This window comes from Macrobrachium nipponense, chromosome 11 (assembly GCF_015104395.2).
Source record: "Macrobrachium nipponense isolate FS-2020 chromosome 11, ASM1510439v2, whole genome shotgun sequence".
In the NCBI taxonomy this organism is placed as follows: Eukaryota; Metazoa; Arthropoda; class Malacostraca; order Decapoda; family Palaemonidae; genus Macrobrachium; species Macrobrachium nipponense.
This window is the reverse complement of record NC_061087.1, coordinates 50,763,686-50,785,129: the sequence shown is the minus strand read 5'-3', so window position 1 is coordinate 50,785,129 and position 21,444 is coordinate 50,763,686. Positions and strand designations below refer to the sequence as shown.

Sequence of the window (21,444 nt, the reverse complement as noted above, 5' to 3'; positions counted from 1 at the left end):
GGCTGTGCTGTCGTCCACTGGATATAGGCTATAGGCTAGCCAACACACAACCACCGCCGACAACCAAACACAAATCAACCACCCGACCCACACCCCACAAAAACTCAATAACCCAACGACTAAATGCAGATGAACACCAACCGCCTGAAAAAAACACGACAACCAACACGACTTCAGCAGTACAACAACCCAAAACCAAACACCCTGCCCCAACCACCACTACAGACACCGAAAATGCACCACAAACCTCTTAACCTCACCACAACCAGACAGACACACGCACAACAACTTGACAACCCCAAAATCTATCAAATCACACCCAAACAACGAAACACCAAAGGAAAACTGCTGCCAAAACCAACACTGACTTGACCAGACGCCTCACTGTTTACAACTCTCGTAACAGACTTCCATTGACTACCTACAGAGTGCTACAACAGACATGCTTCCGACCGCCATCTAACCACTCCCATTCATTCTTCCACCAATCTCTCTCTCTCTCTCTCTCTCTCACACAACCTTTGGAGATGTTGTCAAATATAAACTAAAATTACTCCTCCCATATTACCTCCCCATTACATTTGACAACATCTACTTACACTCACAACAATCCACACTAAATTGCCTTTCGCAACACCCAAGGATGCTCAGATGCAGGTCCCCTGGATCTTGTTTGTTTGGACCATCATACACTCTTTCAGTTACATCGCCATTCACTTCTTCAAACCTTCTTTCCCAACATTTCTTTCAAACTCCCATTATCTCCCTCACTACCATCCTCCCAAATTCCATTCACTACTTCACCGATGGTCTTCCAACTCTGGTTCCAACATCTCCCCTATTTCAGCCACCAAACCACTCAGTTCATCCATACTTCTGTCAAACTCCTGCAAAGACTTATCCATCCTATCAACCACCTCCTCACTACTCAGTTTCCTTCTCACTGAAGTCTTACTTGTCCCTGTCAACTCAAACCCACATACACTACAAGTATCATTCATTCCCCCAAAGTCATCCGTAGCACACGCTTTATCAACTGTTTGCACCCTACCACCAACCCCTTTACCATGCCGTTCACGCTTTTCCCTTCCACTTTCCCCTTCCCTCTCCACACTCTTCTGTTTTCTTCCATACTCAACCAACACCAACTGTCGATCTCCCAGACCAATTTGTTCACCAACAGTCGGCTCATACTTATTCACCCTCAACCACTCCACTCATCGCATTCTCCCCGAACTAGTGGGGTACTTCCCTCCACTTACGGAGCTGGTTATGGTGTGCCCTAACCTCATCCAGTCCCCCACCTACTCGCAATTTCCCCAAAACATAACTCAATCCACTCGGTCCCACTTCCAAAATCTCAAAAGGCCCTTCAAATTTCTCCCTTACTTTATTCACATTCATTCTTCCCATCTCAACCACCTCTTTCAACACTTATCCCCAATCTAAAACTTCTCAAACCTTTCACTCGCTTTCTTCCACAAATCCCGATCACCTTCTGACAGACCCAACCGCGGTCTTGACAATCCTTTCAAAATTCAACACATATTACAAGGAGACATACCTATACTCTTCTGCAGTGTGGCGTTATATACCCAAACTGCACGTCCTACATACATATCCCAATCCTTGTCGCTCTTACTCATCATTCGCAAAATCTCAGTCATCGTCCTAACAGTCCTTCAGCCAACCCATTCGCACTGGGCATATACGGAGTAGAATACACATGCACAATACCCCATCCTTCAACATTTCTTCAAATTCCCATCCCACAAACTCAGGTCCATTATCACTCAACATTTTTGCCGGCTTACACACACACATGGGCAACATCTTGACCCACCATTCGTGCAACAGTTTCACTCCTCTTATCTTTGATGGGAACCACATAAGCAAATTTACTCATGTGATCCACCATCACAATCATCCCCACGTGTCCTCTCGCAGTCCCGCAGTCCTGGGCAAAGAAACACAATCAATCACAAGCATTTCAAACGGCTCTTTCATCTGCAATCGCAACACAGGTGGACTTGCATGCACACTCTGATACTTTCCCCTCTGACAGTCTTCACACGTGACAGCCACATCCACACAAATCTTACTCAACCCAGGAGCATACAATCTCTCTCTCATGCATTCCCACAACTTATTTTTTCCCATATGCCCAAACCGATCATGACACCAACAAACACATACTCACAGCTGACTCAACAGAAAACACTGGCACATACACTTCCTTGTCATACACCCCTTCCTGATGCAAAAAGTACACTATGTTTTTGCACACCACAAAACGTTTAGCAACCCTCTTATATACATCCAACTCACATGGCCAGTCTTCCACACGCACTCCTCCCAAAACACATTGTCGCAACACACTTATCTCCAGGCACTTATTTTGCATTTCCTCAATCTCTTCCTCACTCAACAGATCATTCTCACTCCTAGCAATATCAATCATACCCACAAAGTTTGCTACAAACACATTACCATCTTGAATCCTAGCTACTTGCCTGCCCCCCTTTCTAAGAATTCCTATTCCATACATCTACGTCTATACGTGGATCCTCAAAAAATCTATCCCTATTAAAAAACAAGATGGCATATCATTTCTCCTATAACTATAAAGTTATGCATTACCTCAAGATCTCCCAACCTAACCTTTAACCGTACCTCTTCCCATACTAAAAACACTTCCTTGTCCTAACCCATGTATTCTCACACTTGTAGACTGCCTTTTCACTTCCCAATCACATCTCTCAAGTTCACTCACCACTGACCCACTCACCAAGGAAACTTGTGCCCCTGTGTCAACCAAACTACAATACTCACTATCATTTACTTGGACAAACGTCACCATTTTCCCTGCGAGTCCCATGCAACTACATACATTCACTACCACGTTCACCTGGTTATCCACATCACAATCCTCCTCATCACATTCATCTCAGCTAACTCCCCATTTCCACAATTCTGACTCAGATCCCCCTTTCCCTTCAGTCCCGTTTTTGTAACCAACCAATTACAACCACGTTCCCCGCACTGAATCATCAAAACCCCACGTTCATTACCAGTACTCACCCTTCCTCGATATTCAACCGGTCTGTCCCATCAAAATACAACAACACTTTTATTCCAAACAACTCAGCTACTGCTGACAACAATTCATACAACACTTCTCCCTGCCCACCTTGTTCCTCCGCACATGCCACTTCCTTCTGCACATCACTCATCAACTTCACTCGCAACTCATTCACACTACCGGTACCTCTTCAACCAGACCCTTACCTTCCAAGTTTTCAATGCTGAAAAACAAACATTCACACATTCTGTCATTCCCTTCAAACCTCTCTTTTACAACCAACCCCTCTGGTACCATATTCGGATCCCAGTCACTTTTCACAACACCACTGTCTTACCATGCATCCTAGACATCGTATCAGCAATCACATTTTTACTCCCCGGCACATATTCTAAGCTAAAATCAAACTCACTCAAATCCTCAATTGTCCTCGCAATCCTAGCATTCACACTTCCTTCTTGATCATATAAACTAACGGCCGATGATCTGTCCCTTATGACAAATTTTACCCCATACAAAAACACTTTCAACGCTTTCACACAAAACCTTTATTGCCGCAAGCTCCTTCTCAACCACCGAATACTTAAGCTCTGCTTTATTAAAAGCTTTACTCACATACGCAATCACTCTCAATTGTCCCTCCCCATTCACCTCTTGCATCTGCACCAAGCATCCTCCCATACTAAACTTACTAGCATCAGCATACAACTCAAGCTTACTGGCATCCTCACTGTAGTCCGGAAAAGCCAAGGTGACGTCCCTAGCAGCCTCCTCTTTCAATCTCTCAAATGCTCCCACCATTCGCTCATCCCACCTCAGCTTAGTACAATTTTTCTTCCCGGTCCATTCAGTCAACGGCTTCCCTATACCCGAACAATCCCTAACGAACTTCCTCCCAAACTCAATCAAACCCAAAAACCCTTTAAACTCCCGCACGGTCCGGGGACGTGGAAACTCCTTTACTTTTTTCCACAAACTTTTCACTCTTCCTTACACCACTCGCACTCACCTTATGACCAAGAAATTCCACTTCCCCAGCCAACCACGTACACTTCTCCAGCTTCACTTTCACTCCAACCTCTTCCAACCGTTCTAACACCTTCTCAAGCAGTTCCACATTCTCCTCAACAGTCTCACTTGCAATCAAAACGTCATCTATAAACACAGTCACCTTCCTTCTATCAAAACCAGCCAAAACTACATTCATCGCCCTCTGGAAGGCAGCAGGCGCATTAGCCAATCCAAAGCTTAACCTCTTGAATTGATAGTGGCAGCTACCACTCGAAAAAGCTGTAACATGCCTGCTCCCTTTCTCAAGAGGCATCTGGTAATAGCCCCTTACCAAATCCAATTTTGTGAACACTCTCATCCCATGCATCTTATACACACAATCAGACACCACATTCATCGGGAATCGCTCCTTCACAGTCACTTCATTCACCTTCCTGTAATCCACACACATCCTCAAACTTCCATCTGTCTTGCGTACTGGGACTATGGGACTATTCCAAGCACTCTCGCTCCTCTCGATCACTCCCACTCTCTCAAGTTCCTCACACTGTTCCTCAATCTCTCGGGCAATAGGCGCAGAAAAGTGTCGGGGACGCTGATATATGGGGGTATCGTCATTCAAAACTATCTTGAACTCTGGGAGCTTAGATCCCCTGAAATCCTCATCACCCCGACTCAACGCACCCCGCCTATCCCACAACATCTGCATCAACCGCTCCCTCTCGTCATCACCAACATTTTCATCCACCCCAATTCTTTCTCTCAACTCATCATACTTCCACTCATCACTTTCTTTCATGCTACCTGTCATCACCTGCCGCACCCTAACATATCTTTCGTCGTCCACATCCACCAACGTATACAACAACCCCACACAATCACCTTCACGTATACCCCGCACTCGCTTTTTCCTAACACTCAGCAATGAGGCCACAAAAACCCGAGGATTCTCCATATCCAAAATCCCGTCGTACACATGCACACTCGCTCTTACCAACTTGTTTGCATCCACACCCTCAACCACATATGCACACTTGTCACCTTTGACAATCCCAAGACTATCGGGCCACGCAACTTTCACACTAACAACTTCTCCAACTTCTCGTGGCACTTTTACACTCTCTTTCGCAACCAACGGCACTCCCTTCCATATTTTACTGCTTACCCCTCCATCCCTATCCAAGTAAAACTCTCCATGTACATTCCCCTTCCTATGCAACTCAATCATATTCCTGCTCGGATGGACCACCATCCCACACTTCTTCAGGAACCTGTATCCTAACAACATATCATACTTATCACTCATTCCCTCGATCACATAAAAGTCACCTTCCTCCATCACTACCCCTTCGATTTCTACATTTTCACGCAACATTCCCACCACAGGCATACCCAAATTTCCTATTCCTCGTACCTCCCCTTTACATTTCCTAATTTCACACTCACTCCGCAACTTGTCACATCCATTCTTAAAAAGAACACTGACACTGCACCCAGTATCAATCAAAGCAACCAAACACACCCCTTTGCACCTCACTTTTACACTCATACATTCATGAGCTCTTCCTCCAAACCCTTTTTCATGCAACAATCCTTCACGCACATGCATCACTCTTACTGACCGCACACCAGAGGACCCACCCAACTGAATCCCCTTTGTACCTAGTTTCCCGAACTCCCAACCTGACTCATCCTCTTTTGCCTACACACACTCGCCACATGACCTTCCATTCCACATTCAACACATTTTGCCCGCTGTTTCCTTACACATCCTAGCATAATGCCCATTCTCCCGCAATTACCGCAAACCTCAGTCACACGAGTACCTCGACATCCACTGCTATATGCCCTACTTGCCCACACCTGTAACACTTAACTCATCCCTATCTTTCTTACACTCGCTCACCAAATGCCCTGTTTGCCCACACCCGAAGCAAGCTCCCAACGCCCACCGACATTCATTCTTCCTGTGCCCTAGCTTTCCACATCTGTAACATTGCTGCTCTCGTTCACGACTAACCGACCCTAATCTTCCAACGCTTGCACTCCGATCTCTCTTAGGGCTAACCATACTTACGTTACTGGCTCTAACGCTCCTATCAAACCACTCGCTCTGCCCATTCGCCTTGGCCCTTCCAAAACTGCCTCCCTATAGCTCTTAAACTCTGGGTATAACATCAGCCACTTCAGTCCTAATACTAACACTTCTACTCTCTTTCATACACCTATCCAACTCATAATCCTCTACTATTTTCCAAAATGTCGTTCACGACAACCTTCATTCGTCCATCGCATTTTCTCCTTACGTTTCAGATTTACAAACTCATACACACTCTCAGGCACAGTCGCCAACAAACTTCCTCACTAACTCTTTACACTCATTATCCCTTCGTCCCCAAACTTTTTCCTGGCCAATGTTTCCAACCTGCACACATACATCGACAACGACTCACCAACATTCATTCTTGCCTCATCAAAACCATGTTTTCTCCTATATCTAACACTACTCCTTATCCTCTTCGCCTGTTCCACAATCCTGGCTTTCACACTCTCATACGGCATTCCCTACACTCATCATTACCCCATACATGTTCAACAAAAATCCCGTCAAAAAGCCACCCAACTCTCTTGCCAGACTCTCTTATTATCCCCATACTTTGCCTCACAATACCTCTCATATTCCTTAAAAAAAATCCCCTATGTCCCTACTACCATATTCCTCGTATTGTGCACATCTAGGTATCTCTCTCATATATACAGCCTTTCGTACTCCCGCTCACTCTCACTTTCGCTACTACCATTCTGATCCCTCTTAACCTCGTCCGAATATAGGGAATCAACTTCCATACTAACATCCATGCTCCTCATTACGCTCTTCTTACCCTTCTTTCTACCCACCTGTTTCCTCCACTCACCGCTATCCAAATCACTCTCAGCCCTTTCCCCAATGTATTCAGTCCTAGTCTCATCCTGTCCGTCATCCTTCCTAACCTTCTTTCCCTTAATCGTCTTCTTTTCCTCAGCCCCCTTCTTATTCTTGTCCTCAGGTTTATCCTTATCCTGTCTCTTTCCCTTCTTCCCTTTACCTACCACAAACAAGTCACCTTCGTCACTCGTAGTTTCATCCCCTCGCTCTTCACTGTCTTTACCACTTCTGGCCTATCACAAGACCCAGTAGGCCTACCCCCTACAGCTCCCTCTCATGAACCCCTTCATCATCTCCTGCACTGCATTCATCATCCCTAAGAATTTTTTCATCCATTTTCTCAACCATTCTTTCTTCTGCTCCTTTCACTTCTTCTTTCATTTCCACTTTTGCCACTCCTTAGCATTCCTCTCATTTCCTCTAACTCGCTCTTCAGCTCCTCACACTCTACCCTCAACCTTCTATTATCCACTCTAATTGTCCTCTTACTTCCCTCTCCAACCTCAACTCCTCCTTCAGCCTCTCCACCTCACTCAATCCTTCCATCTCAAACTTTCTCACCACTCATACACACTAGCCTAGACCAATTGTCCTGCAGCTGCCACACCAACAGTCCCTGTTCGGGCGCCAAAAAATAATGTGGCGGGATCACAAAAACAAGTAACCTCCCCACATAAACTTAACCTGTCTGGCTATCAAACCCACCCCAATCACACTTTCCACTTAACACTAAAAAACACAGCAGGACAACTGCCCCAATACCTACATACAGAACAAAAAACACAAAACAGTACTCACCGCTGGCTTCTGATACCTAGACTAGGCTGTGCTGTCGTCCATGGGATATAGGCTATAGGCTAGCCAACACACAACCACCGCCGACAACCAAACACAAATCAACCACCCGGACCCACAACCCCACAAAAACTCAATAACCCAACGACTAAATGCAGATGAACACCAACCGCCTGAAAAAACACGACAACCACACGACTTACAGCAGTACAACAACCCGCCAAAACCAACCTGCCCCTCCCCCAACCACCACTAAACAGACACCGAAATGCACCACAAACCTCTTAACCTCACCACAACCAGACAGACACACGCACAACAACTTGACAACCCCAAAATCTATCAAATCACACCCAAACAACGAAACACCAAAGGAAAACTGCTGCCAAAAACCAACACTGACTTGACCAGACGCTCACTGTTTACAACTCTCGTAACAGACTTCCATTGACTACCTACAGAGTGCTACAACAGACATGCTTCCGACCGCCATCTAACCACTCCCATTCATTCTTCCACCACTCTCTCTCTCTCTCTCTCTCTCACACAACCTTTGGAGATGTTGTCAAATATAAACTAAAATTACTCCTCCATACCTAGACGATTGGCTAATCTGGGAGATGGACAAAGGCAAATGTATGAAAGCCACGGACAAGGTCATGTCTTTCCTGGAATATTTAGGGTTCAAGATCAACAGGACCAAGTCCCGGTTGACTCCGGAGTCCAAGTTCCATGGGCTAGGGATTCATTGGGACTTGGATTCTCACATCTTTCCATTCCAGCAGGAAAGAGAAAGGAGATTGCCAAGGCAACAAGACAATTCTTAAAGTGCAAAGAAACTTCGAGAAGGAATCAGGGAGGAGGATCCTAGGCTCGCTTCAGTTTGCCTCAGTCACGGACGTTCTGTGAAAGCCAAGCTCAAGGACATCAATCGAGTTTGGCGTTCGAAGGCCAAATGCCAAGTGTCGGGACAAGTTCGCCCGGATACCTCTGATTCTCAGAAAACGCCTGCGCCCATGGACAAAGGCCGCCAACCTAGCCAAGGAGTTACCGTTGCAGTTTCCTCCCCCGTCCCTAGTGGTGCATACGGACGCATCGCTGACAGGTTGGGGAGGTTATTCACAGCACGAGAAGTTCAGGGAACTTGGTCACCTCACTTCCAAACACTTCACATCAACATTCTGGAAGCTATGGCAGTGTTTCTGACTTTAAAAAAGCTCCGTCCTCCAAAGAAGATCATATCAGGTTGGTCCTCGACAGTGCAGTAGTAGTACACTGTATAAACAGAGGTGGTTCAAAGTCAATCATGTGAACCACGTGATGATAGCAATCTTTTCTCTAGCAGCCAAGAACACCTGGCATCTGTCGGCTACTCACTGGCAGGAGTCCACAATGTAGTGGCAGACGCCCTGTCTCGGTCGGTCCCTCTGGAATCAGAATGGTCACTGGACCAAGAATCCTTCGTGAGGGTTTGCCAAAGAGTACCAGGTCTAGAAGTAGATCTGTTTGCCACAGAGGCAAACCACAAGCTGCCTTGTTACGTAGCCCCCAATCTGGACCCTTCTGGCATACGCTACGGACGCCCTGAGCATAGATTGGAACCAGTGGACGAAGATCTATTTATTCCCTCCAGTGAACCTTCTCCTGAAGGTGCTGCACAAGTTGAGATCTTTCGAAGGTCAGGTGGCTCTCATAGCCCCTCACTGGCCCAAGAGCAATGGTTTGGTTTCCCTTCTCCTGGAACTAGGTCTTCGCCCTCACCCTCTCCCGGACTTGAGACTATCGCAACAAGTTCAAACGAGGACTGTGTTCGATTCCTCAGGTCTTCACAAAACCCTAACTTTATGGATTTCATGAAGTTTGCAGGTAAGAGAGTAGGCGACATTGATCCACAGAACATGTTGTTCTTGGAGTCAGACAAGAGAGAGTCTACGCTTCGCCAGTATGACTCAGCAGTTAAGAAATTTGTCTTTGTTCCTCAGAGAATCAAATATCAAAGTAATGACATTGAACGTGGCCATAACCTTCTTCAGGTCTTGTTGAACAAGGCTGGCAGCTGCAACAATAACAACCACTAAGTCAGCTCTGAAAAAGATTTTTCTTCTCGGGTTTGGTATCAATCTAACCGAGTCTTATTTCACCTCTATCCCAAGGGCATGTGCACGTCTACGGCCCGTTCACAGACCGTCGTCACAGTGTCATGGTTTTCTTAATGATGTTCTTAGGTTAGCCTCGGAAACAGACAACTTCAAATGTGATTACCAAACCATTTTGCGTAAAACTCTGTTCTTATTGAGTCTAGCTTCAGTGCCAGAATACCAGAGCTGTCATCTTTATCTAGAGATGAAGCGCATATTGAGTTCCTTTCCTCGGGGGACGTGTTGCTTTCGCCAAATAAGCAATTTCTAGCTAAGAATGAAGACCCTTGATGAGGTGGTCTCCATGGAAGATTGTCCCGCTTCCGCAGGATCCATCGTTATGTCCTGTTAAAACTCTTAAGGACTATTTATCTAGGACGTCTACCTATTCTGAAGGCCCCCTTTTCATTAGAAAAGATGGTGGTACACTATCTCTAAAAGGCATTAGGCAGCAGTTTTTTATATTTTATCAAGAAAGCAGCCCAGGGTCATTCCCAAGGTGATGACATTCGGGCAATAGCAACTTCTGTTAACTTCTTCAAATATATGGACTTGATGATCTGAAGAAGTATACTGGTTGGAAGTCACCCTTGGTTTTCAAAAAAGCACTACCTTAAGTCTTTAGAGGATCTTAAATATCATGCAATAGCTGCAGGAAGGCCAGTGTCTCCTACTGCTACATCATTATAGTACCGTCCTTTTGTGTCATATGAATCTTTCCAATTATGCCAGCCTCATTAACATTTTACCTACCTCAGCAAATGCCTTAGCTATTAGAATAATGTATAATGTGTATAGTTTTTACGTACATACAAATTATCTGTAATTATTTTATTATGTATGTGACGTTGCAAATGTTGCCACATGTTTTGGCTATATAGTATATTTGTAAATAAATTGTATTTTTTCCAATTCTAAACTATTTTATTATTCCTTTGATTTCATTAATATGATTTTTCCTTTCAGGATAGTATAGCTTGGTGTTTCTCTGGTACAATTTTCACGGAGCGACACGGCTGAGCCAGAAAAGGGATTTTGACGTAGGAAAAATCTATTTCTGGGCGAGGAAGCCGTGTCGCCCAGTGAAATCCCCCCTTTTTTCCTTTTTTCCCCCCCCTTGCTGTGCACCAAGCTTCTTTGCTATCGATAAGTATGACGCCGCAGTCCCTTCAACAGGGTAGCTGGTGTGACCTATAGGTCGGCTTCCCCGTTTTCAGGGTCTTTTGATGAGGAAAAGGCTAATTGGAGGGGTTGCTGTGGTAGTGTTTAACACTCGCCCCAGTTCTATACCGACACCTTTTATTTAGGTGAGCGAGTCAGAGACTTCTGACATGTCCAATTTAGCAGTTCTCTGGTATCATAGCAATATTTTACTAGAAATAGTGCTAAAGAGGACACATTTCACTGGGCGACACGGCTTCCTCGCCCAGAAATAGATTTTTCCTACGTCAAAATCCCTTTATTCTTCGTTTGGTTGAGCCTTTCTTTGGCACGCTGAACAAGCGTCCTTGAAACTTTAAATGTTTGACTCTTGATACTACCCCTTTCTGAAGGAGTTCCTGTGCATACTCTGTCAATTCCTTTGTTGGTTCTTGAAGGAATGTTTTGGATGAAGGGGGACCTTTGATCCAACTCCATCCCAGTCCTTTGAACACAATGCTCTGTGCCCAACTGCTGAATCCCCATCTGTGACGATAGAGAAACAGCCTCCCTCCCACTTGAGGGTTCTCACTGACTTGGGGCAAGACATGATCCGCGTCCTCCTCGGAAGTGCTTGCCCCTACTGGGTGTCCTTCCGCCACCCCTTTGGCGAAATGCACCTCTAGCCCTGCTTCCTCTTCCAAACCTATTAAAGGTTTGGAACACCTGGCTTTCAAAGACTGGATTGAAGGCCGGAGATACAGCATATGAGGTCGAGGGCTGGTTTTGGGAAGTCAGTAGAAGTATCGGTTGGGATTGGTTCTTCGACGTTGACGGCTGAACCACCTGGGACATTGGTACGGCTTGTACCATTTGTTGTTGCTGAACAGCCTGGAAAGGTGGGAACTTTCTAGGCTTCTTCAGCTTCTTCGAAGCTGAGGGAGCAACTTCGGGCTTCCTCTTGGATGAAAGTCCCCACCGGACCTTAAGGCTCTGATTAAGCCTAGTTGCTTCATGCTGAACCTCGTTCACTACCGCTTCGGGAAAGAGGTCAGTGCCCCAGATAGAAGACGCAAGTAGCTTGTTCGGCTCGTGATGGCTCGTGGCCTCCTGCAGTACATGTTTCCTGTAGTTGCGTCTCGCTATCACAAAGTCGTACAGATCACACTGAATGGTGTGTGTCTGTGCTTTGGCTAAAAGTTTGAACAGAGGTTCTGTCCCATATGTAATTGCGGCGACCTCTGTCATCACTAGGGCGTTCAAAGTCCTCCCTAACCTAGTCCTAACATCAAATTCTGCTTGGATTAGGTTATCCGACAACCTAGGAAGTCTCTCTCCCTATTGTGTGATTGCGCAATCTGGTTTGAGCTTCCCAACCGTAAAGGTAGCCGGTAGATCTGCCCAGAGGTCTTCGGATCCTGGAAGGAGAAGAGATGTTGGCTCTGTCTCCCTCAGTTGGGGCATAGGCTTGTCTTTCATGGCGGCCTGCATGGTTAGCTCTGCTAGTTTTGTGGTAAAGGGGATTGGTGTTTCCTCCTCTGCCACAAAGATGGTAAATGGACTTTTGAAAGCCTGAAGTTTGGTATTAACACAATCCCAATCTTCTAGACTTCTAATCCACTCTCTTTGAGCTTGATCCCGACTATAGATGACTGTCTCTTTCGGGATCCTATCCTCCCTTCTCATTGCCGTCTCTGTCAGACGAGCATAGCCCATAAAGGGTGGTTGGAGGTTGGCGGGGTGGAACTCGAAGTCTTCAATTCTCCGAGTACCACAATCTGGTAAGGTCAACCTACCCTCCTTGAAGGGGGCATAAGCTGCGACCCTCCAAGGATTGCTTGCCGTGAAGGGAGGAAGAGAATCGTAGTCTGGCATGGGTTGTACCGCCATACCCGACTGAGGGAGAACTGCTGTGGGATTCTCCCTGAGACCCGCCATCAGATTCTCCTGATTTGCCAGTCTCTCCGAAATACTCCGGATCGACTGACCAGACTCCTCAAACGAGGTGGAGATGAGTAAGAACATCTGCTCAAACTTGTCGTTAACCAAGTTACCGACCAAGTTCCCCATCTGCTGCATTATATTAGCAGTGAAAGCCTCTGTGTCGAAGGGACTAGGGTCCCTGACCGACATAGGAGTCTTAGGGCATGCTCCGGTGGACGTAGAAGGCTCCGGCTCTGTGGAAGCACGGGCCTTATCCTTAGAGGACTTGCCTCTGGACCCTTTTGAATGCGAAGTCAAAGAGGACTTCGATTTCTCTGCTCCAGGTTGGTGAGCCGGAGTCTTATGAGATGTGGAGGACGAGGTCTTCTTAGAAGACGTCCTCTCCAGGGTCTTCTGCTCTCGCTTCCCTTTCACTTTAGGGACAGCTGAAGCTGATGACGACCTAATCGGAACATCAGATTCACAAAAGCCTTGGAAAGAAGTAGAAGAAAGATTAGGGGGAAGAAGATCCAGATAAGCCCAAGGGAAGCCCTTGAGCTCCCAGCAAACCTACCTCAACTAACAAGTTACCTTGTTCACCTACGTTCAGGTCCAGGGTAGCCACTTCTTCAGCGATCTCCGGGTTGCCCTGGGCCGCCAGCGCCTGCGCCACCTGCTGCTGGATGGCGGCGATGCATGGAGCCGCCGCTGCTGGATCGACGTATCCGGTCGATTTCCCGCCCGAGAAGAGGCGGACAGCCATACTCTTGTCCAGGATGTACAGCTGCCCTTTGGATACGTTCTTCCCGAACCCACCGACCCATGCCCTCAAGGTAGCCGATGCGGCGTCCTTCACGGCGGCAGCCTGGAAGAGAGGGTCATTGTAATCCTTACAACGAAGTCCCAAAGTTATATGATTAAACATCTAAAACTAAATAACGTTTATATCTCTCATCATATTGCTTCAATAACCAGATATAAGCATAACACTCCTTTATATACTTACTCCAGCGGAAAACTGATCCACTAAGTCATAGCAGATGGAGCAGGCTTCGTGGTGCTATACACTAATTCACCATGGCGGATGGCACAGGGGGCGTGGGTCCGGCAGACCTCGTGACCACAGGGATCATGCAGGATGGCATTGCAGCCGGGTTCCTGGCAGTTGGTAGCCTGTAAGTGGACATACATGAGTATCAGCAGTTACTAACAGGACTAGCCCGCTAAGAGATATAATACTCTGCTGCATGCCGGAGTGAAAAATTTTCTGGGCATAGTACTCTCCTGTTCTCCTGTAGAGATAGTCCGTAAGACCTGGTAAACTAGTCAGATAGTTTCCGGGGCACCGGAGTAAAGAGTTCCACCGAACCAGCTACCAGTCTATACACCGAGGGTGGGGGGTACAAGGACAGCGGAGAAACATGAGAGGATCAACCCAGATAAATAACAAAAGCAGGCGGAGCTCAGCTCCGCCGTACAAAAATTCTGCAAGCAGGAGGAGGACCCGGATGGTGAGCGGGCGCTCCGCTAGCCTAGCGGAATAGGTAATATAATGATAACACAAATATAAAGAATAATTGTAAAAACATAAATAAATAAACACAGATGCATGTGAGAGCTACTCTCCGCCACCCCCCGCTGGACTGGCAGAGCCAGTTGAGCCCGCCGCTAGTGCGGTAGGTAGGCAGGGGGTGACCGAGGGAAGGAGAGAGCTGAGGAGGGACCCGAGGAGGACCAAGTACGAGCGGGCGGGGTGGCCAACACAACCCAAACGCATAGGATTCCATAATAATACGATGAGAATATAAAATTCGGTAGCACACCTTGCACCACACATAAATATAATCATAAATACTGCACAGCAATAGCTACGACAGTATGGAAGACCGAAGGAGCTAGCTAAGAAACACACGAGGCGAGCCGGTATGGCGAGCCCAAGACCAGACACAGGAGGTACAGTTAATATACCTAAAAAACGGTTGAAAAACGGGTCCTGTCTGGCTAAAATTACGTGTAACCCTTAGGCAGTACTTAACTTAGCTGCGGCGATGGCTTGAAGTTCCATAATGCAGTAGTAGAATCCAAAATAGCAAGCACAAAACACAGAGAGCAAAAAAGCACGTGCGGGCAAGGTGTAGCTAACGGAAAAAAAGGATGGCCACTAGAGGCGCTGGTGTTAGTGTGGGTGGGTGAGTAGTAGTAGTTGCTGGCGCGGGCTGTGTACCAGCTTTCTCTAGCAGGGGGATTTTGGTGGAGGAGAGATCTAAATGACAAGAGGTCCGTGGTAGTGGTCTCACTCGCCCCAGAACCATACCGACACCCTCTTTTATTTAGGGTGAGCGAGTCAGGATACTCAGACATCCCCCTCTTTTATTTTTCTATGGTAGTGTTAGTATTACTATTTACCTTAGAAATATGAACTGAAGGGATATTTCACAAAGCGACCGTTCCTTATACTTTTTGTAGAGGGTACAAGCATATGAATCATTTGATGCCAACTCATGCCTCCTTTTCAAGTTTGTTATCACTGTAATTTTCCTATTTTCTGACTTTGTGGTCTTTCCTAAAGAAAATGAATTTATGCTGCTTCTTCTTGTAAAACAGAGATCAAATTTATCTGCCAATTTGTCTCAATGCAATTCTACTGTTCATAATCCTCCTATTGCATCCCCCCTTATATTTTACTTCATATTTTTTTTCTCATGAGGCCAGCAGAATTCCTGCATTCTTGCAGATAGCATGGTACCTGTTCTTAAAGTTTCCAGATTCGCTCACACCAGTGTTTTATGCTCTTTTTCACCCAACTATTAAATCCTGCTCTTGTCCAGTTCATCTGAAAGAAGGGTAAATATTTTAATTCTTCCTATAACAACCATAATTTCCTACTTCCATTATCACTAAAGTAATCAAGACTTGACACAACTCATCGCTTTCTTAGGTACCACATATTTCAAATCATCTGTACAGCGTGTGTGTTTTGGCCATCTCTTCAGGTCCTTGTACCATACTTGGTTGTCGATCTTGAAATCTCTACATCATTAAAAAGTTTAGTAGGAAGTTCTGTAGTCAGTTTACAGCAATTAATCACTATACTATATTTTATGGATTTACACCACACTATGAAAACTCCTTTTTACTTTTTGCTTAAATGCTTTATAAATGTTTCTGTAGACAGCATATCTGCTACCTTCCCGTAACTCTGGCTGTATTCCCATTGCTTTGTTCTCGTGTACTCGTTTCTTCCCTTTAATCCTTGCCCACATTTGGAATATTCTCATATCTTGAGTGCTTGAATTTTAATCTCTTCTCAACAGGACTGAATCAAATGTTGTTAATTTCATTAATTACCCTACACGTATCTTTAATCTTGATCCTCCTCTTCGCTACAGAGTGGCTTCTGTCTCTAACCTATAGTTGATATTAAGCCCGTATTCTCTTGGGACCAAGAAGAGTCTGTCTTTCCTCTCCTATACAAATGCCTTATAAGATCCAATAAATCACAAGTGTATTGCTTCCTTTAGGAGTTCAGTTCAGATCTGTACCACAAATTCTTTCTTTATTTTCTACCCAACTGAGATAGATAAGGTCATTGGGTTGCCCATTTCATTAAATTCTGCATCAAGGAAGAGTTATAAACTTAGTACATGAATCAATGAGGATATTAATGATCTCCATTGAGATAAGGGAAAGAATGGAAGGCACATGTAATAAAAAGAAATATATTATTATAAGATCACTTTTAATATTTCCAAGCTTTTATCATGACTAAACTTGACACAAAATAGCCGTCATCAAAATGATGTTATATCAAGAAATATATTCATGTCCAAAATGTCATTAAAAAGGCACAAACTTATACCAAAACACAGCTAACGGTAAAGATAAAGGCTGGACTTTTGCTAAAGCTGGCAACCAATGTGTCTTTGAGTCTTTGAGTAAAGGATGGTTCAACAAACAAAAAGATGTCTGTACCATTTACAAGACAGCAAAATTCACAGCAAAGTGAGTTGACGAAAATGAAAAACAAAACCGACCTTTTTACACAATGATGATAATGAAGAAAAGTAATAGGAAGAAAGATGATTTAGAGAATATAACTTAATACCCCATTGGCCACATACAAAACTAAGAAAGAAGCAAGATGAAACAAGAAGAGGCAGCAAAATGCTAACACCAGTCAAGGCCTCTCATTTCATTACTATTATGCTTCAATTACCAAGAGATATCTTAATTGATATATCCTCTAAAACGTGTCCTTTTGACTTATAATAAAAATAGGATTTGCAATTTTTATGAACACTCTAAAGTTATGTAAAAACTCAAAACAGACAGCTATCCACTTTAAATGAAGCTAAATATATTTAAGCTTAATATTCAAATATTCATCAATACAAACAAAGCAAAAAATCCAATTGTTGAATTAACACTCACAATCCTTTTGAGCATTTGCTTTTCGACAAAAGGTTCGGTAGCAGGTATCCAAAGCAGAGAGATAACATTGAATAGACAGCTTTCCATCAACCACAGGATATTCCGAACTCAAATCAGGTTTGTAAAAATCATACACATGGCACATATGTGAACTTCGTAAACCTGTAAATTAAAAAACATATCAATATTTAGTTTATCCATGTGTCAAATAAATATAGTTGAACACATCAGCATGTGGGTGGCCCAGAAAAAGTACCTACGGCAAAATTCTTTATTTCCAATGTTTCATAATGATTTGTCATAACATCTTCATAGGATCTATTGAATAAATAATAAATTAATCAAAAACATTCTCTTAAAATCAATACAATTCATAAAATAACAGTGGAGATAATAACGTACACATAAAATCACACCAACCGACAGCTAACCAACCTTATATAAGTAAAGCAAGCAGAAGACTAAGTCTACCTAAATAGAAAGTTAAGTGGAAGAAGTACTCGAGGATAGGCGGTTCGTGAGGAATAGTTGATTTGCCCATGACATAGATGCTCTTTCAATATGTGATTTACAAATTCTGGTATTCTTTCTGTCAAAATTTTGTGGAATGAATAGCCTACAACCACATGGAAATTTAAAACCTTGATGGTAGTCGATTCTGATCCACAGCAACTTCCTCGTAGACCCAACACATCGTAAAATTACACTTATGACAAACATACTTACATGCCAATTTAGTAATTAAAAGTGGGTTTAATTGATCCTTGTAGCTAAAAAAAAAAAGGTACCTATTGTTAATGTATTATCTTATTTCACTTTAGGTTGATAGCACCATAATGTTTGCTACCAGATTATCCTCTATTTTTGGTTCCACTTACATCTATGAGCATAATTTTTCCTGCATAAAGACAAATAAGTCCATGAACAGGTCAATGTTGTCAGACACAAACTTAAATGTAGTGATGAAAGTTTCTACCAGCAACCCTGTACTAGACTTTGAACGAATTGTAAAGCAGAATTGTTACCAGAAACATTTTTCCATTAAATTGCTTGTGCTGGATTCTGAATTTGTTAGTTTTTATTAACCATGCTGTCTATGTGATGTATTATCTTCAAAAGCACCACCCAATTTTACACATTTCATGACCCACTGATGTACCCCTTGCTCTGAAAAGTTTGCCAACTACTGACATATGCTGTAAATATCAAAATGATTTCTAAATAAGGCAAAAATATTATCAATATACCTAACATCAAAGAGTAGTTGAAACCTAAGTGGACATTCATCTAACACTATCTCTTCCAGCTAGCACATAAAGATGTTGGTAAAAGCCCCTGGCTATACTGCCAGTTGGTTTAAAGTCTGCAATCAAGTATTAGGCCGTATAAGGCCCTACCAGTTCTAGAAAAGATTAAAAAACTGAGCCATTAAAATTATGTAATCAAAACATAATCTCATTCAGGAAAAGCCTGTATTGCAGATAATGTTGATAGTTTCCTCCACAGGGACATAAAGCAATTCTACATCAAAGTTACCATTTTAAGATCAATATCCTACTTGTGTACATCTAATATATATATTAATATATAAATATAATATAATTATTCTATATATATATATATATATGATATCTATAGATTAAATAAATATTATATAGATATATATATACTAATATATATATATATATATATATATTATATATGTATATATATATATATATATATATCTATATATATTATATCTATCTATATATATATATATACATATTTATATATATATATATATATATAATAATTCTATAATATATATATATATCTATATATATATATCTCTATATATATAATATTATATCTATAGATATACATATATATATCTATATATATATATATATATATATATATATAATATATATAAATATATATCATTCTATATATATATACTATATATATTATATCTATATATATATATTATATATTACTATATATATATCTATATATGAGATATATATATTTTCGTTAAAAAGCAATTGCTTTAGTGGCATCAATAAGTTTCTTGCAGGTATCTTCATACCGACGAAGTTTTTCCGATTCTCGTTCGTCAATTTCTGGTGAAATATACGCAGACTTCCTTCTTCCATTTATTGAATTTTGTCACGACAGCTGTTTCGCCTTATGGCATTATCAAGCGACTACTGACTTACAATCTGACCTTTCGGCTATTTATCTCATCGTGTGGTGGGAGGTATGACCTCGAGGTATGGTACTGGTTAGTCTAGGGATTAACAGCGTTAAGGGCGTTGTTTTAGTTACAAGAAATATAAAGGACATATGTACTGCGACAATAAGAGTGAAAGTTTAAACAGTGGTTAAATAAATATTCAAAATACAATGCCATGTGCTAGAGTTTCCTTAAATGTATGTTTAAAATTTAATATGTTACATGTTGGTTTTAGATAAAATTACAAAATTACACTAGCATGAATGAAAATGAATATAGAAATCTAAATACGGGAGTACAAATATATGTATATATTTTATAGCATGCATAAAGGTACAAGAGATAATTTCTGTTTATACATAAATGTGTATGATTTAAATTTGAGTGTGTGTGTGTGTGTGTGTGTGTATGTCCAAAATGGTCTACGTTGGTTAACGGTTGCTGATTCGTGTTGGGCGGGGTCTCAGCGACCTGAGTAAGGATGTTACTTGACTTTCGCTGACGCTGGGTCTTCTCATGCCTTCCAAGGGGCGCGATGTTCTCGGTGGATTGGGGCGCGCTGTCTGGTCCCTGTTGGCTTGGGTATTCCTTCTCCTTGACCAACAAAAAGCACGTGACCTGCTTGAGTTAGAGAAGAGGAAATACAGACAGGTGGTGACAACGAGGCACAACAAGAAGCTACTCATCCATTCATGGGGGCCCCGAATGAGAATGGAGGCACAAAGATGGCTTCGTCAACCTGGCTGGAATCGACCTTAGCCCCCATCAAAGGTCCCTCCTGAACCTGGGTCTGCAGTGCCACTATGCCAAGAAACCACACACTGAAGCCAAGAGAATAGAAACGGAGGCCCTTATAGACCGACTTTTACAACTCCGAGATGATGGTAAGCTAGAACTAACACCTACCGTCATTGATGAATTTGTTGGAGAAGCAGGACGGACAGAGATGGGACATTTCCAAAGCCAATTAATCACCAAGGAGATGATTTTGGGGAAGACCGCTCGTAACGAAATACGTAGCAACCCAGCAATTCATTCATACGGAAAGGTGACAAATCATCAGTGTACGTAGTGATGAACGAAAAATAAGTGATTATTTTGAAAAGATGGATAGGATCCTCCTGGACACTTCCAAATTCCAACGCTTGACAAAAGACCCCACCGAGGACCTCAGAAAGAAAGTGTCGAGGCTTGTGACTAGGGCCAACAATCAGCAAGACGTCGGTAAAATTCCCTAAGGTAAAAGGAGACTATGGGCCCGGTTACTGCTACGGAACAGTGAAAACACACAAGGCAGGCAACCCCCTAAGGCCCATCATCTCTCAGATGACATCCCCAACCTATAGGATAGCGAAAGTCCTGAATGATTTGCTGGTACCTTACATACCCGGTGCATATTCACTGAAATCAGCGGTGGAGTTTATTGATCTCCTACAGGAAAAAGGACCAGAAGACGACAGTTGCCTCACTCGACGTGGAGAGTTTGTTTACGAACGTTCCCGTCGAGAAACGATCGACATCATTCTTGATCGTGTATACAGGTCCGAGAAGAACCCGCTGCCCATTTCTGAAGATGTCCTCCGAGAAGATGCTGAAAGCTAGCACTACAGAAGCCCCTTTCCTCTACTCATCAGGGGGAATTATTTGTTCGACAAGTAGACGGAGTCGCCATGGGATCCCCCCACATAGGGGTCCTCTTTGCAAATATGTACATGGCCACCGTCGAAGAAAGGACCTTTAGAGAACATCTAAAACCTAGGATTTTATGGGCGGTACATCG

At 43.3% G+C, this 21,444-nt stretch overlaps 1 protein-coding gene across 2 annotated transcripts in view; it reads right to left on the bottom strand.

Moving 5' to 3' along the window:
* The window catches only part of LOC135205819 (hydroxymethylglutaryl-CoA synthase 1-like), a 640,683-nt gene that overhangs the window by 366,229 nt on the left and 253,010 nt on the right, over positions 1–21,444 (bottom strand). For both annotated transcript variants that reach the window (XM_064236994.1, XM_064237005.1), the window contains exon 6: positions 17,447–17,608. In XM_064236994.1, the coding sequence (XP_064093064.1) occupies positions 17,447–17,608 (162 nt within the window). The remainder of the gene's footprint in view (positions 1–17,446; positions 17,609–21,444) is intronic.